This window comes from Ahaetulla prasina, chromosome 3 (genome assembly GCF_028640845.1).
Source record: "Ahaetulla prasina isolate Xishuangbanna chromosome 3, ASM2864084v1, whole genome shotgun sequence".
Taxonomy (NCBI): Eukaryota; Metazoa; Chordata; class Lepidosauria; order Squamata; family Colubridae; genus Ahaetulla; species Ahaetulla prasina.
In genome coordinates this window covers 187,474,805-187,490,056 of record NC_080541.1, presented here as the reverse complement: position 1 = coordinate 187,490,056, position 15,252 = coordinate 187,474,805, and the positions used below count along the sequence as shown (strand labels likewise).

At 35.7% G+C, this 15,252-nt stretch overlaps 1 protein-coding gene and 1 long non-coding RNA gene across 6 annotated transcripts in view; one reads left to right on the top strand and one right to left on the bottom strand.

The window, feature by feature from the left end:
• LOC131195432 (uncharacterized) overlaps positions 1-15,252 on the top strand; it is a 100,902-nt gene that overhangs the window by 35,937 nt on the left and 49,713 nt on the right. The gene's annotated exons all lie outside the window — the stretch shown is intronic.
• The window catches only part of IGFN1 (immunoglobulin like and fibronectin type III domain containing 1), a 44,009-nt gene continuing 35,646 nt past the window's right edge, over positions 6,890-15,252 (bottom strand). Inside the window, exons 18-25 of the mRNA XM_058177318.1 lie at positions 15,079-15,203; positions 13,912-14,214; positions 13,649-13,732; positions 12,654-12,742; positions 11,880-12,075; positions 9,903-10,202; positions 8,409-8,749; positions 6,890-7,725 (exon numbers count right to left, since the gene is read on the bottom strand). Of these exons, the coding sequence (XP_058033301.1) occupies positions 8,412-8,749; positions 9,903-10,202; positions 11,880-12,075; positions 12,654-12,742; positions 13,649-13,732; positions 13,912-14,214; positions 15,079-15,203 (1,435 nt within the window). The 3' untranslated portion in view covers positions 6,890-7,725; positions 8,409-8,411. The remainder of the gene's footprint in view (positions 7,726-8,408; positions 8,750-9,902; positions 10,203-11,879; positions 12,076-12,653; positions 12,743-13,648; positions 13,733-13,911; positions 14,215-15,078; positions 15,204-15,252) is intronic.

Below are 15,252 nucleotides of genomic sequence, written 5' to 3'. Positions count from 1 at the left end.
GCAGGGAGATAGGGTGCTGATCTCCACCCCTACTTTCTTTAGGCTATGGTTAATATACAAAGCCATCAACTGTTTTAATACACTTAATTAGTGTATCACTTGGGTGTTGCTACTTTAGCAGCAGCCAGTGAAACTCAGTTTGCAGTTGTCTGTTTGCAGGGAAATCAAGGAGGGAGATTATGGGAAAAGTAGCACTACCAATCAGATATGGTGATGTGTGATGGTGCATTCAGGATAGAACTTGGTACATGGCAGAAAAACAGAGCAGTGTTTCTCAATCTTGGCAGCTTGAAGATGTGTGAAGTTCAGTTCCCATGCTGGCTAGAGAATTCTGGGAGAAGAAATCCACACATTTTTCAAGCTGCCATGATTGAGAAACACTGATTTGGAGAGGCAGACCACTGACATGTAAACTAGCCAGTAAAGAATTTAACAATTTATTTCAATAAATAGGCCCATAGAGTGGGGCAAAGGAGAAATACATTTTACAAGCGTGTGTAAGGAATATGCTTAATATGTGTCACCAATTCTAGACAAACAACTTTACATTCCATTTCCACCACTGGCCAATCTCAGCTACTTGAGACATGGCGGTTAATTCTCAGGCCTTCCTTTGTACCAGCCTCCCAAGCCAAGATAGCAATAGCCTGAGAGAGGTGAGGAGGAGAAGAAGAACAGACAGGGTTTGAAATAATGAGAGCCAACACCCAACATCTGAGCTGAAACACTGGCATGAATGGCAGGAACTGAACCTCAGTCTAGCTATGGGCTGTGCTACTTGAAAGCAGCTGGGGAAACTCCCTACATTCATTTAGTCTCTGGAGAACTAGAGATACACCAGGTCTCAAATTTGGCTGGGCGGCAGCTACCATTGTTCTTAGAATTCTGGTGAGGATTCATCCACCCATCATGAGGTTTCTATCAGTAAAAACTGTTTTGCTTCTTCTCCCATGGCCTCTTTGAGCATGTCCTGATTTAAGGTGAATGATCTCACGTGGCTGCCATGGGAGTCGTATGATGCAACCTCTTGCCTCTTTAACAGGATTGGCACTGGGTGTAATTAACTGCTTGCAAAGTATTGAGGAATGGCCAGATGAAAGGGTGGAGCAGAGAGACCCATTTGGGTCTGTGAGATCAAAGACAGGAAGCAGAGCGGAGTCAGAAGGGAGTTGCACTTGAGCAGGGTTTCTCTAGTCCAACAGTAGCATTGCATAGACGGAAGAAGCCAGAGCATTGATTGACATTCTTTGGGTGGAGAATTAATTAGAGCAAATAGGAAGGTTAATTTCAGAAGTGGGATGGGGCTGCTCCCTGAATTTATTGATACACAATTGAGTCTCAAACTACATTAAACTACTTAATATTTTCATTTCCACTGCTGGAAAATCTCATTTACTTGAAAAATAAAAATAAGTTTATTAGGCTACTATTTCATATCACCAATTAACCAAGTATCTGGCGATGTACAATAATAAAAGTCATAAAACAGGCTTGTTAATTTAAAAAGATTTAAAATGTTCAGCAATTAAAAGCTTTGAACAATCTAGACTGAGCAGACTGCTTTGTCTGCACACTCAGGCAGGAAATGCATTCTAGAGATTTGTGGCAGCAACCATGAAGCATCTGTCCCAAGATGCCTCATAGAAACTGCAAAGCATTCTCATGGGTAACTTGAAGCCAAACCACACAGGGCTTTCAAGGTCATAATCAGCACTATATCTGATATGAAAATATACTGTCAATAATGTGAGAATTGGATTATATCTTGAAATGATCTAGTTGAACCCCCTGATGAGTACCCATTACTACATCATCTCTAATAGGTGGTCAGCTAGTCTCTGTATAAGCGTCTCTAATGAAGAAAAATCCATTCTCTTCCATGGCAGATTGTTTCATCGTTCAACAGCCATTATTATTATTATTATTATTATTATTATTATTATTATTATTATTATTATTATTATTATTATTATTATTATTATTATTATTATTATATAATTCTTATATATCAACGTATATGTGGTACGTTATATATGTTTTATATATATATAATATATATAATTTATATATATAAAGATATATATATATATTATATATATCAACGTATATGTGGTACGTTGCTCAATAGTAATAATTCTGAGAGGGATCTTGAGTGCTAGTAGACAATCACTTAAATATGAGCCAGCAGTGTGCTGCAGCTGCCCAAAAAAGCCAACACAGTTCTAGGTTGCATACACAGAGGGATAGAATCAAGATCACGTGAAATGTTAATACCACTTTATAATGCCTTGGTAAGGCCACACTTGGAATACTGCATCCAATTTTGGTCACCACGATGTAAAAAAAAAGATATTGAGACTCTAGAAGGAGTGCAGAAAAGAGCAACAAAGATGATTAGGGGACTGGAGGCTGAAACGTATGAAGAACAATTGCTGGAACTGAATATGCCTTGTCTTATGAAAAGAAGGTCTAGGGGAGGCATGATAGCAGTGTTCCAATATCTCAGGAGTTGCCACAAAGAAGAAAGAGTCAAACTATTCTCCCAAAGCACCTGAGGGTAGAACAAGAAGCAATGGGTGGAAACTAATCAAGGAGAAAAGCAACTTAGAACTAAGGAGAAATTTCCTGACATAACAATTAATCAGTGAAACAACTTGCTTCTAGAAGTTGTAAATGCTCCAACACTGGAAGTTTTTAAGAAGAGATTAGACCATTTGTCTAAAGTGGTGTAGAGTTTCCTGCCTTAGCAGGGGTTGGACTAGGAGACCTCTAAGGTCCCTTCCAACTCTGTTATTCTATTCATATTAACGATCATATTTTTCATCCTTCATCCAATTTGTTAATTATCTTAAAACATAACAAGGCCCCATATGTAGCCCTATAATCTGTTGTCTCCTTTCAGCTTGATGCAGAGCCATGGATATAATGAATATAATTATTCACTGGATATAATTATTCAAACAGTTCTATAACCATTTAATGTTCATCCCATAATTTGCTGTCTTCTCTATTGCAGTTAATGTCAGATACTGTCAAAAGTTTTGCTGAAGTCAAACGATGACCTAAACTAGACATTCTGTCAAAAGAGAAGATAAAGTTGATTTAGCATGACTTGTTTCTGGTGAATTCATGCTGGTTTGTGCTAAGCAATGCAATTTTTCAACAAATGCTCACAAAGTGCTTGTTAATTAATGAGTTCCAAAGTTTTGCTAGTAAGGATATCAAGGTAGCATATTCCTAGTTACCCAAGTCCTCTTTTTGTCTTCCCCCTCTCCACCTTCTGTCTTTCATGATTTCTCTATGAACATGGGAAAGGACTTTGAGATGATATTTCCATACTCCTTTAAGACTTTCAGACACAACTGATCAGGCCTTGGAAACTTAAACTGGAGAGAATTGAACCAAAGTTGATTAGCTCTGTCCTCCCCCGTCGCCTATTACTATCCTATCTTCTTCTTCAGTGATCCCACACCCTCCTACTTGTTTTTCTACTTAGTCCCAAAAGCTTCTTGTGTTGCTTTTATTTTACTTTGTGAGCTTAAGTTGGTTTTGTGCTTTGTGTTCAGCCTTCTGATGTTGCTTCTGCAGATCAAGTATTAGCTATTTGCTGGAAAACCTCCGTGATGATTATATCCATCTTCCATTTCCTATGCAGGTCCCTTTCAACTCTAATCTCAGTAGACAGCTCCCGATTTGGATGAACAATCTTTTGCTCAGAACAGAAAATACACTGAGTGATTCATTTATGGGAGAGGTTGTGGTGTGGTATGTCCTTTCCCAGAGGGTTAATACTTTAAATATCCTGAAATGGCCATATGAGAAAGACTATGGCACTTTCATTTATAAAAACACATAGAGAGAGACTGTATCTCCATCTATCAGTTCAAAAAGTTACAGGTAGAACTATTTTTTTTAAAAAGCAGAATAGAATTTGTAAGAAATACAGAGAAAGTATTTTCTCCCTGGTGACAAAATATTTCTTCCGTAAATGTTCACTTGTTCAGGGACTGTAGCCAATTCTAACTGCATGTTAAGATGCTTAAAGGTAAAGGTAAAAGTTCCCCTTGCACATATGTGCTAGTCATTCCCGACTCTAGAAGGTGGTGCTCATCTCTGTTTCAAAGCTGAAGAGCCAGCGTTGTCTAAAAATTCTCTGTTTTTATCTCCTATTTTCCTATTTGCATTTTTTACGTGCTTTCGAACTGCTAGGCTGGCAGAAACCGGGAACTCATCCCGTTACGCAGCACTAGGGATTCGAACTGCTGAACTGCCGACCTTTCAATCGACAAGCTCAGCATCTTAGCCACTGAGCCATCACATTTGTTTGCAAAATATTGCTGGTTTCTTTCCTGCTATATTTCCATAAATCTCTTTAACATATATTGTGCGATATGAACTTGGCTAAATAAAGGATGGTTACAAGCCAAAACAGTAACAAGGTATGACAAATTGTCTATGAAGACAAGGATTTTTCTAAGCTATAAGTGCAGATTTGTTATAAACTGCTGAAGTATCTAATAGCTTGGGATCCTATTTAAGTGGTGTCATTTTGAAGAAAGTTGGATGAATCTGCTGAACTAAACCAACTCATTTTTCTGTAACTTCTGCAGAAAAATATTATAGGGAAAGCTGAAAAGTGCTTTATTATAGTTAATTAAGCAATAGATGTTCTTCATTAGAAAGGCAGTCTACTTTATTATAGGTTTCTCTTTGCTTTTTTATTATTCATGTTGTTTTAAGTAAAAAATGTTAGAATGAACTTGGGGTAGACTGGAATACCTTATTGCACTCAACAGATGCATTATATTCATTTCCTTAATTCTTCTTCAAATTATCTATAATTTTCATTTCCAGGTTAGTCGATCACACTGCAGTCAAATTCTGGGTAGCCTGCCAAATAGATATTTTCAGCAAATATGGCAGTGCATATTGGTTTGCATTTGATTAATGCACACTCCTATACTAGATTTCATTCCATTCATGTATGAACTGTTCATACAAGTATGAACTTAAAAGAAGAAATTTTGATAGGATACATATAGCAAGATCACACTAAGCAAGTTATCTGCAGCTGTTTCTGTAGCATGATATTAATATACTAGCAATCTAAAATGTCTGCCAGTGTAATTATATTCTTGTGTTATGTTGAGACAGGATTACTACTAGACTTTGATACAAGAGAAAAACCTTTTTCAACCATGGTGTCTTCCCAGGATTCACTAGGCATTGTGGTCATTGCTAGGAGTCCTGAGAGCTGAAGCCACATATCTGGAGGGCACTAAGTTTAAGGAAGACTTCAGAACAAGTGCTCATATAGCTAACCTTTCTGTTTCTAGTAACTGTACAATTTCTACCATTAAACCTTTCTTGTCCATATTACATTTATTACATTTATATATATATCTATACATATTACATTTATTTATTCTGCATCATTCAGAAAGAAAGGAATAATGTAATGATAAAAATATTTGGCAACATTTGAATCTGGGCTTTTTTATTTTTATTTTTATTTTATTTCTCTTCTTCTCTTTTTCTTCTTTCCTCTTCCTTCCTTCTTCCTTCCTCCCCCCCCCCTTTTGTGTTGGTCTATGCTACATTCATTCAGTTTAGCTATGGTAGTTAAAGTAATCCTACTGTTTCTGATTTTTTTTTAAAAAAAAAAGCTAGATAAAATACACTTTAACTTTTCCTATCCATTAGTTAAAATTTTTGCCTGTTAATCCACATTATGAAAAGGCTTTCCTTTTTCATTTAACAACAATCAAACGAACAGAAGCAAATTATTTTCCAGTTTTCACTTTTTCACAAGATACCCATGCAGCTTTTGAAATTGTGGGCAGTCAGTAATTTAGAAAGAGTCCCTCTAGTGGTAGAATTGGGGATATTTTCCCCACTTTCTGAGGGTTTTCTTTTTTCCTTGGCTACTTATCACATTTTGAGGCAGCAGATTCTTTCATTGAACCTTAGTCTTCTAAATATCACTTCTGGAGAATCTGCATGTCATTGCCCTGGAAGAAATAATTTGAGGATAAAATGATGCATTGAACAGCTATAATGCACATACTTCAATAACATATACACATGTATCATAGAGTTGTGCTTGGATAGGATTCCAGAAAGTTGCTTCGGAGAACATTAGCAGTAGTTATTTTCTAAGTTTGCTACTGCATAGTCCTATTGTATGCAGTTATGATTACTTGAGAGAGAGAGAATAACTGAACAGAAAGCCCGTTTGCAACCCTTGGCATCTCTAATTAAAGAGACTCAAATGTTAATCCTTCTGTGAACCAGCGGTTTGAATTAATAATACAGATCTAGGTTTTGCTGATATTTTGTTTAGAACCAAAGTTCACTCTGATTCTGCTTTGGTACTGAATTTACTTTGATCCATTGTTCAATATATCAAGAAGAAAAATACTGAAACCAAACCATGCAAACCCTAATAACTACTAATAACGGTTATTGACAAGTAAATGAGCAACAGTCTGAAGCCAATGAAGTTCATCACAGTCTTACCCTTTCCTTGAAATGATGTAATTACTTAGGAAATGAATGAATGAATATAGTACCAAGGTTCTAAATACTGTATGATATGTCTGACCACCTCTTATGTTATTTTCCCCTCAAATTCAATATGATAAAGTTTGCTAAAATCACCAGAGTCACATTTTGAAGTCTGGCAGGATTCAGGAGCAGGGATACCATTATGCCATTTTGAAAGTCCAAAAATTTGTATTATTGCCTGAAAATGTGTCATCTAATTGTTCAGTCAGACAGCCTAGAACCTATATAAATCATAGAAATTGAATGAATGAATGAATGAATGTACTGCTTTGGTTTTATGTCAATATTATTATTCTGATTTAAGTTATTAAATGTAAAGATAGTTAACTGTATAACTTAGTAAAGAATAAACAACACCTCCCTGGAATGGGATATTATTTTATTGAGACATTTGGGAAATAATTAGAATGCAACCCTCTCTCTATAAACACCTAAACATAACCTTCTCCTGATTCTTTTGATGAAACTATCATTGTTACCTCAAAATAAATTAAGAAATAAAATACTGATGAAAATATTCAGCTGTCCTTTGTTGCTTGTCTTTTATTGCTTTTTAATCTTTCTACAGAGAAATACAGGCATAAGTAATGCAATGATTGAAACTAATGAAATCTATCTTATAAAGCTTTGCTATTCTTCTAGATGAAAGTCTTCCAAACATTTTAAATTCCAAAGGCTACATAAATCACAGTTTTCAGCAGAACAATTGTCGGTGAAACCAAAGCATTTGAATATCAGAACACCTTTCAGCTAGGGAAGAAGGTGAATTACAATACACTAGATTTACGTAAATAATATATTACGTCTGGTTGAATTAATAGTTTTGTTGCTGTGACCCATCACTGTGGATGGTGATTTTTCCTCTGTCTGTAATTGACTTTTCAGTCATTTCCTGAAGTCACTGATATATTTTGGATGTTGTCCCTTCTATTTGAAGCAATTGTGTGCATATTTGCAAAAGCTTTCATACTGTAAAAGATAGAAGAAAACAAAAGCTGCTGGGTTTTTTTTACACTTGTGACATCAGGTAGACAAATCCTTTAGAACGGTGATGTAAGAATAAATTTGTTGTTCATAGTTCTACTTCTACAGGAAGCCATTATTATACTGCAGGCTGTGTGAAGCTGGTTCAGTGTAGACTGTAATAATATGCAGGTTCTTCCATTGGGAAAAAAACAGAGACAAATATAGTTGAAAATTTCAGATTTTTATATATATTAAAAATGAACAAAAATGATAATATATATTAAATTCATTATTAGAAAATGGGATAAAATCAATGAATCACCTAAATAATCAAAATGCTAAGCATTCACAGGCTCTTAAACTAGCAGATTTTCTGTAATACTGCACAAAGTATTGAATTGCCTTCTTAAGCTAGAAAGTTTTAAAGTTCCATCTCACCATAGTTGTACCATTGGATTTTGTATTCAGATTCAAATAATCAGTTAACCTGGGGGCAATTTAGCCTTGAGGTGACTACAATAACTTTTCCAATCTGGATTTACTTCAAAGGTGCAATCAAGCAAAGTTAAACATTTTCATATTTTGGAGGATGATTGCCACCGAGAATGAAGTCATCATTGATGGTATAGTAAAGTCCATCATTAGAATTTTTTTAGGATTGGTGCAGAAAAAACGACTCTGCAGGGAACTGAACAAACTAATTACTAGAACTGAATTTATTCTAGATATTGAGTCATTATTGTTTTATCATGAGCCTTATCCCTTTTTTACCAGTATTTTTCAAATATTGTCATCTTAAATTAACTGAATTCATGGGGGAAAAGTCTAATTTGGAGCAAAGTACATGATTTTATATGGAAGTGAACTTCAACTACCTTTTAATCGCCATCCTTCACAGTTAGTTCAGCTTTGCTGATTGCTTGGCCTAGTTCATTGACAGCCAGCACTTTGTATTGGCCAGCATCTGCTAGTGTGACTCCAGGGATCATAAGGGAGCAAACCCCAAAATCATTTTTGCAGAAAAAGGCAGGATCCTGAGAGAGATTCTTGTTACCCTTGTACCAAGTGACCTGAGGGGCTGGATCTCCAGTCACAGCACAACTCATATGACAATTAAATCCTAAATTCACCACATGTGGTTTCAGTTGGACAAGGAATCTTGGAGGTTGATCTCGGTTGATCCCCTTATATCTTGGAAGCTTCATTTCAGGTTTATCTGGAAGAAGTGCAAAAATAAAATCAGGAGAACAAAGGATTATGTTAACAATTAAGGATTTTTCATTGTTATTTCTATTTGCAAATATAGCTGGCAATATTGGCTTGATAATGATGAAGTACAGTAGATTATCTACCATTTCTGATCTCATTTAGGAAAAGTACTAAACCATGTAATTTCATTCAGTATTATTCTATGTTCCAGACTGGAGATCATTGATTGGGACATGCTAACTAGTCACTTTGCACTGATGTTCAATTCAATTCAATTCAAAGTTGTCCAATATAATAAAGATATCAGATACCCTAAACATGCCTCAGGAATACTCCAGTCCAGGGGTGAAATGGTCCTGGTTCGGACCGGATCGTCCAATCTGGTAGTGAAGGCGGTGGGTGGTTCGGAGAACCAGTAGCAAAAATCCCTGCCTCCCCCCATGCCCAGCTGAGCCGCGCAATAATCAGAGGTGGTTGTTTTTTTTACTTTTAAAAGCATTTTTTCTTCAACCAAAAAATGCTTTTAAAAGTTAAAAAAAGCCTCTGATGATCGCGCGGCTCAACTGGGATGATCAGAGGCTTTTAAAAGCATTTTTAACAATCTCTTCGGCCAAAGAGGTTGTAGAAAAAATGCTTTTAAAAGGCTTCTCTGGCGATCCCAGCTGACTTGCCTGATCGTTAGAGGCTTTTTTTCTTTGAAAGGCAAAAAAATGCTTTTAAAAGAAAAGAAAAGCCTCTGACAATCAGGCAACTCAGCTGGGATAGCCAGAGAAGCCTTTAAAAGCATTTTTTCTACAACCTCTACAGGTGAAGAGGTTGTAGAAAAAATGCTTTTAAAAGTTAAAAAAAAAGTTGGCCATGCCCACCCAGTCATATTACCCCCCAAGCCACGCCCACAGAACCAGTAGTAACAAATTTTACATTTTACCCCTGCTCCAGTCCATGCTGCACATGATTTCATTTGTTATAATATGAATCCAAATAAACTCAAGCCTGAAAAAAGATGCTATTTTTGGAGTCATGTTATAGATGAATTGCTTTAACAATCTGATTCATTAAAGCAACAGTCCCACATAATGTAAAAAATGCACTTTCATGAATAAAGATGCTGTTTTTTTGAAGCGTGCACAGCTCCCAAAACAATAGTTATCTATATTTACCCTTTTCTTTTTGAATAGTCCAAGGGTTCACTGTTTCAGAAGGCTTGCTGACCCCTACACAATTTTTTGCCAGAACTCTGAAGAAATATTCCCGACCTGGGATAAAATTTACAACTGTATATTTGTTGGTGTAAATGTGGTCAGCCACCATTTGCCACGGTCCTTTTCTGGAATCACATCTCATAACTATGTAGGTTATGTTACTGTCTCTCTTTTCTGTGGGTGAGGGCTCCCATATCAGAGTCACCGTCCCAGGGACCTTCTCAATGAGTTGTATACGGCCAGGAGACTCTGGAATATCTGCAAAATAAAACCAAAATCAGGAAGAATGTCTAAGTGTTTCTAAAGTGGAGCAATTTGATTATTTATTTATCATGAAATTTAGAAACCCTACAGAAACTATATTCAAATATCATAGATTTAGAAACTATACGGAATAGAAAGAATGTAAATATATTGAAGAAAGAAGAATAGCTCCATGGACTTCAGTCTCTTATCCTGAAAGTTCTCCCTGATGGATAAAAAAAAGATGAACTTCTGTTATGTCTCATTTTTCAATATTTTAAACCCCCTGAGATACTTTTATAAGTGTAAAGGTGATCAGCACACATTTTCATGTAATAAAGCTAGAGGCATGGCACAGTAAAGGAGTGTGACCAAATGGTTCTTATCTACTCTTCTCAAGCAAAAGTAATTTACAGGAGGAATCTTTATTAATAGGATTAACATATACTGTAAAGATGGTGTTAAGAGATGATATCTGCTATGATTAAAAGAGAAAATAAGGTCAACAGATACTGTACCAGGGGTGAAATCCATCAGGTTCTGACAGGTTCTGGAGAACTGGTAGTGGAAATTTTGAGCAGTTCGGAGAACCAGCAGCGGAAATTTTGAGTAGTTTGGAGAACCCGTAAATACCATCTCTGGCTGGTCCCAGAGTGGGATGGGAATGGAGATTTTGCAATATCCTTCCCCTGCCATGCCCACCAAGCCACACCCACCAAGCCACACCACGCTCACCAAGCCATACCCACAGAACTTGTAGTAAAAAAAATTGGATTTCACCACTGTACTGTACTAAACTACCACTTCTCTTGAACATGGTAAGATGGGCCTTTTTAACTTTGAATCTTTCAGATGTGTTGTTTACAAATCCAAAAGTGCCCGGATAATGTGGACAGGAATTTCTGAGAGCTGTTATCCAAGTCCATATTGAAGATGCCAAATCAGCGAAGGGTGAATTAAAACTTCATTCCTTTTAAAACATACATTTCTGTACTACTTCTGCCTATAATACCTGTATGATAGACCATTTTCAAATGGCTTCAAACTACTGCTTATAACACCCTAGCATACTCTTGGTTTTAATTACCAGTAGTTACTCAATCACATCATAAAAGGTGAGGCAACTAACAGTCTTAAAGTCTTCTTGGAACACTTTCGTATATTGCAGGTCCACCCTTCAAATCTAATTTGAAAGGGCAGAGACTGTCTATAAGTTAGGCAATTTTAGCTTGAAGCTTCATATGGAAAGAAGCACTTGTGGGTAATGCACAGCTGATATTCTTCTTGCTGAAGGGTTGTTATTTAAAGAGTAATTAGGATATTTCATTTTCTTTTTTTCCTTTTTCAAGCACTAATGCCTTTGCATATACAGAGTTTCTAATAGACAAGAGTGTCTGCAGGATAAGGTCCAAAGAGTCAAGATGGTGACCGCAGCCATGCAACTAAAGCTCCACACCTTTTTTATGCAAATGCACATAATATTTAATAATAAGTTAAGAATCCACATTAAAAATAGGCAGAGCTTCAATTAGGGCCTTCTGCTCAAGCAAGGGGTTGGAGTAGAAGACCTCCAAGGTCTTTTCCAACCCTACTATTCTAGGTTCTAGGTTCTATATGACTAGTTTTCCAGGTAAGGCAATAGGATCAAATGTAGAACATGCGTGATTGCAGATTTCCTTATATGATCTTTACCTTGAACTTGAACTTGAAAACTGAATGTTTCCTTTCTCCCATGCTCCGTTTGAAGGCTGATAGCATAATGTCCACTGTCAGAAACCTCAGCTTCTGGTATGATGAGTTGGCTCAGTCTTTCCCTGGTGGTCGTTGTGGCCTTTACTGGCAGAGAAAGCCCATCTTTCAGCCAAATCACTTCAGAAGATGGGGATGCCTGATAAACATGAAAAAGACATTAAATTTAAATTACTTTTAAGGTGTACACATGGCAGTGTTATGAACCAACTTCCATGTAACAGTTTGTACTATAATACTTCTCCATTTTTTTTCTTTATTGTGGCATAATAGCAGTTGATGACAGATAGACTGGAGTTATAATCCTAAATTTCTTCTATTCGTATTGAAGTGATCTTATAGGTGCTTCAGTTTGGCTAAGCCAAACAAAAACTTCTTAATTTACTGATGTCAGCAAAGAAATATTCCACAGACAATATCTAGAATTCCAAGTAAACATGGAAGACATCATTTTTAAAAAAATAATGCACAAGCACAGAATTTTATTACATTGCCATAACAGCTCAAGATATAAATTTCTCTAATTAGAAGTAGACAACCAAGTGATTCTAAGCATTCTAGCTTTTCTTTCATTTCAAGGATTATTATAAAGTAACATATAAAATTATTTTTTAAAACAATTCCAAATCTCAACATAGCTTTACATTTACATTTACTGGCATATAAAAAAGCAGAGAAACAGATTTATTATATATTACTTGCAAAGGCTATACTTACTTCAAAAGGAATACGGACATGGATGGCATCCCCTGCTTTCACATTCATGAAACTTGCAACAGTATCCTTCACTAAGAACTTGGGGTTAACTGGAAATACATACATACGTACATATGTACATACATACATAGAATAGAATAGAATAGAATAGAATTTTATTGGCCAAGTGTGATTGGACACACAAGGAATTTGTCTTGGTGCATATGCTCTCAGTGTATATAAAAGAAAAGATACGTTCATCAAGGTACAACATTTACAACACAATTGATGGTCAATATATCAATATAAATCATAAGGATTGCCAGCAACAAGTTATGGTCATACAGTCATAAGTGTATATACATACATACATACATACGTAAGTAAGTATGTTTTGGCATCATATTGTTTAGTTCAGTACTGTAATTGCAATATATAAAATGCTCAAAACAACTCCTCACTCACCACTGCATATACTATAGAACCAAGATGATTCATCATCTAAGAAGCATGCATACAGAACAGCTGGGTATCACCTTCTCAAATGGCCTAATATCCCATTTGATTTAAAAATGACTGTGAAAAATAATCAGTTTAATATATTTCCCTTGTACACTTGTTAAATATTAATAAGGAGGGCAATGCTGTCTTTTCTTTAGAGTCAGGCATTTGCAATAATCTCCATTAAAATAGCTATGAATGATGATAATTATATCTTGAAGGTTTCAAGTTCGGAAATACCCTAGATATGAGCTAAATATGTCCCAAGTATTCTTCTTTAGTTTCTTCTTCAATATAACTATGACGTGTCTTTTCCAGTTTCTCTCTGGATACAATGTCTTCTGGTTTTGGCTTTTTTTCAAGTCTCCTTCTGTTTTCTTTCAATAATGTTAGCCTTTTCTAGAACCATCTAGAGTAACGTCCATGATTTATCAGGTTGTTTCCTTTTATCTTTCAAGTTCTCCCATAAAACCCAATTTTTTAATAATTAATTTACAGGATTATCCTCAACTTACCTGGGCCTTCATAAGATCTGACCTTTCTGTTCTTATCCTCATTACATTGAATCATATCATTTCGTTCTCCAGCCTCTTGCCCACCTGTTAAATAACAGCTATATCATAGATTTCACATGCTTTGCTTTTTCCTTTCACTATTTTTGAAAAGAATTTCATATAAATAGGAGAAACAGGCATATAATTTCATATAAATAAGGTAATCCAGAATTATCTCTACAAACATTTAATTTTCAAAGCAGAAATTACATAGTTTGACTTACCAGAAGAAGGTATTGCCTGAATACAAGTATCAACTTCAACTGGGTCACCTAAACCACCATCATTAATTGCTCTCACACGTAGGAAATATGGCTCCCTGGCTTTTAATCCTCTAAATGTATATGCAGTTGTTTGTATTGGGACAGTATTACACCGAGTCCATTTCAGAGTATCAGCGTGTCGAATCTCAACAATATATCCTTTGACAAAATTTTCTTCTGCTGATTCTGGTTTCATCCATGATAAGGAGATGCTACAATAGTCAGTATTAACCACTTTTAGATCTTTCACTGGACCTGGAGGTTCTGGAAAAAGGAGGGTTAAAATTTTGATATCATTTCAGGGTTACTTTTTTACATTCTGTCTTCCATTGTTTCCTTTGTGTTATTAAGTCTTTATGATACATTGGTCTACTGAAAACCAGCAGGAACCCCTGTTCTTCATTCTTTCTTTCCCTCACCACTATTTTCTAATAGTAACTTACTTTGTCCTACTATCAATGGAATAGCTACTGCATTACAATCAAATATCATCCATTCAATAGAAGCCAGACAAATTCCATTTTATATATAGATTGTCAAATACCTCACCTCATTATTTGGTACATGGTATTTGTTCACTCACTTCTGTTTTTTAGATAATCTTATTAGGTTTTTTAAAAAAAAGTAAGAGAAATTAATAATTAGAGAAATAAGTTTTTAAAAAGGAATTTGTGAGTATGGTTAATGATTATCTTGTCCTTTGAGAGAATAGTAATGCACAAAATGAAGAGGGTGTTTTTTGGAGCATTATGTTTTGGGACGTGAATGTATCTAGAATACTGGGAACTGTTTCAGAAAGGACTTTTCTATAAATAAATAGCTATAACTATTTTAAAATACTTAAACCAGCCAAGAGTGAGTTAAGGGAACTTTTTGGAGAAATGCACAATGCTTTTGGAAGGGACATTTCATTTTACTACATGATTGGTAGAGAAGTAATCACATGCCAAAGTAATCACTACTTTGTATGAAATAACTTTTTCTATCCACATGCTACCTTTGCAGTTTTTCAGTGCCACTACTAATACACTATTTATTGCAAGCAGCTGAAAGACACATAAGGGAAGTAGCATAAATATATACTGAATAATAAGCAGATAAATATAAGAGAAGAAGTAAAGTACTTACTCATAGGATCTTGAGCATAAATAGCTTCTGAAGGTGCACTGGCCTCGCCCACGCCTGAGTTATTGATGGCAGCCACACGGAATTCATACTGGAGTCCCTCCTTCAAATCATTCACTGTATATTTCCTGTCTATAGCATAAATAAGCTAGTTTTATCCCATAAACAATGGATGTA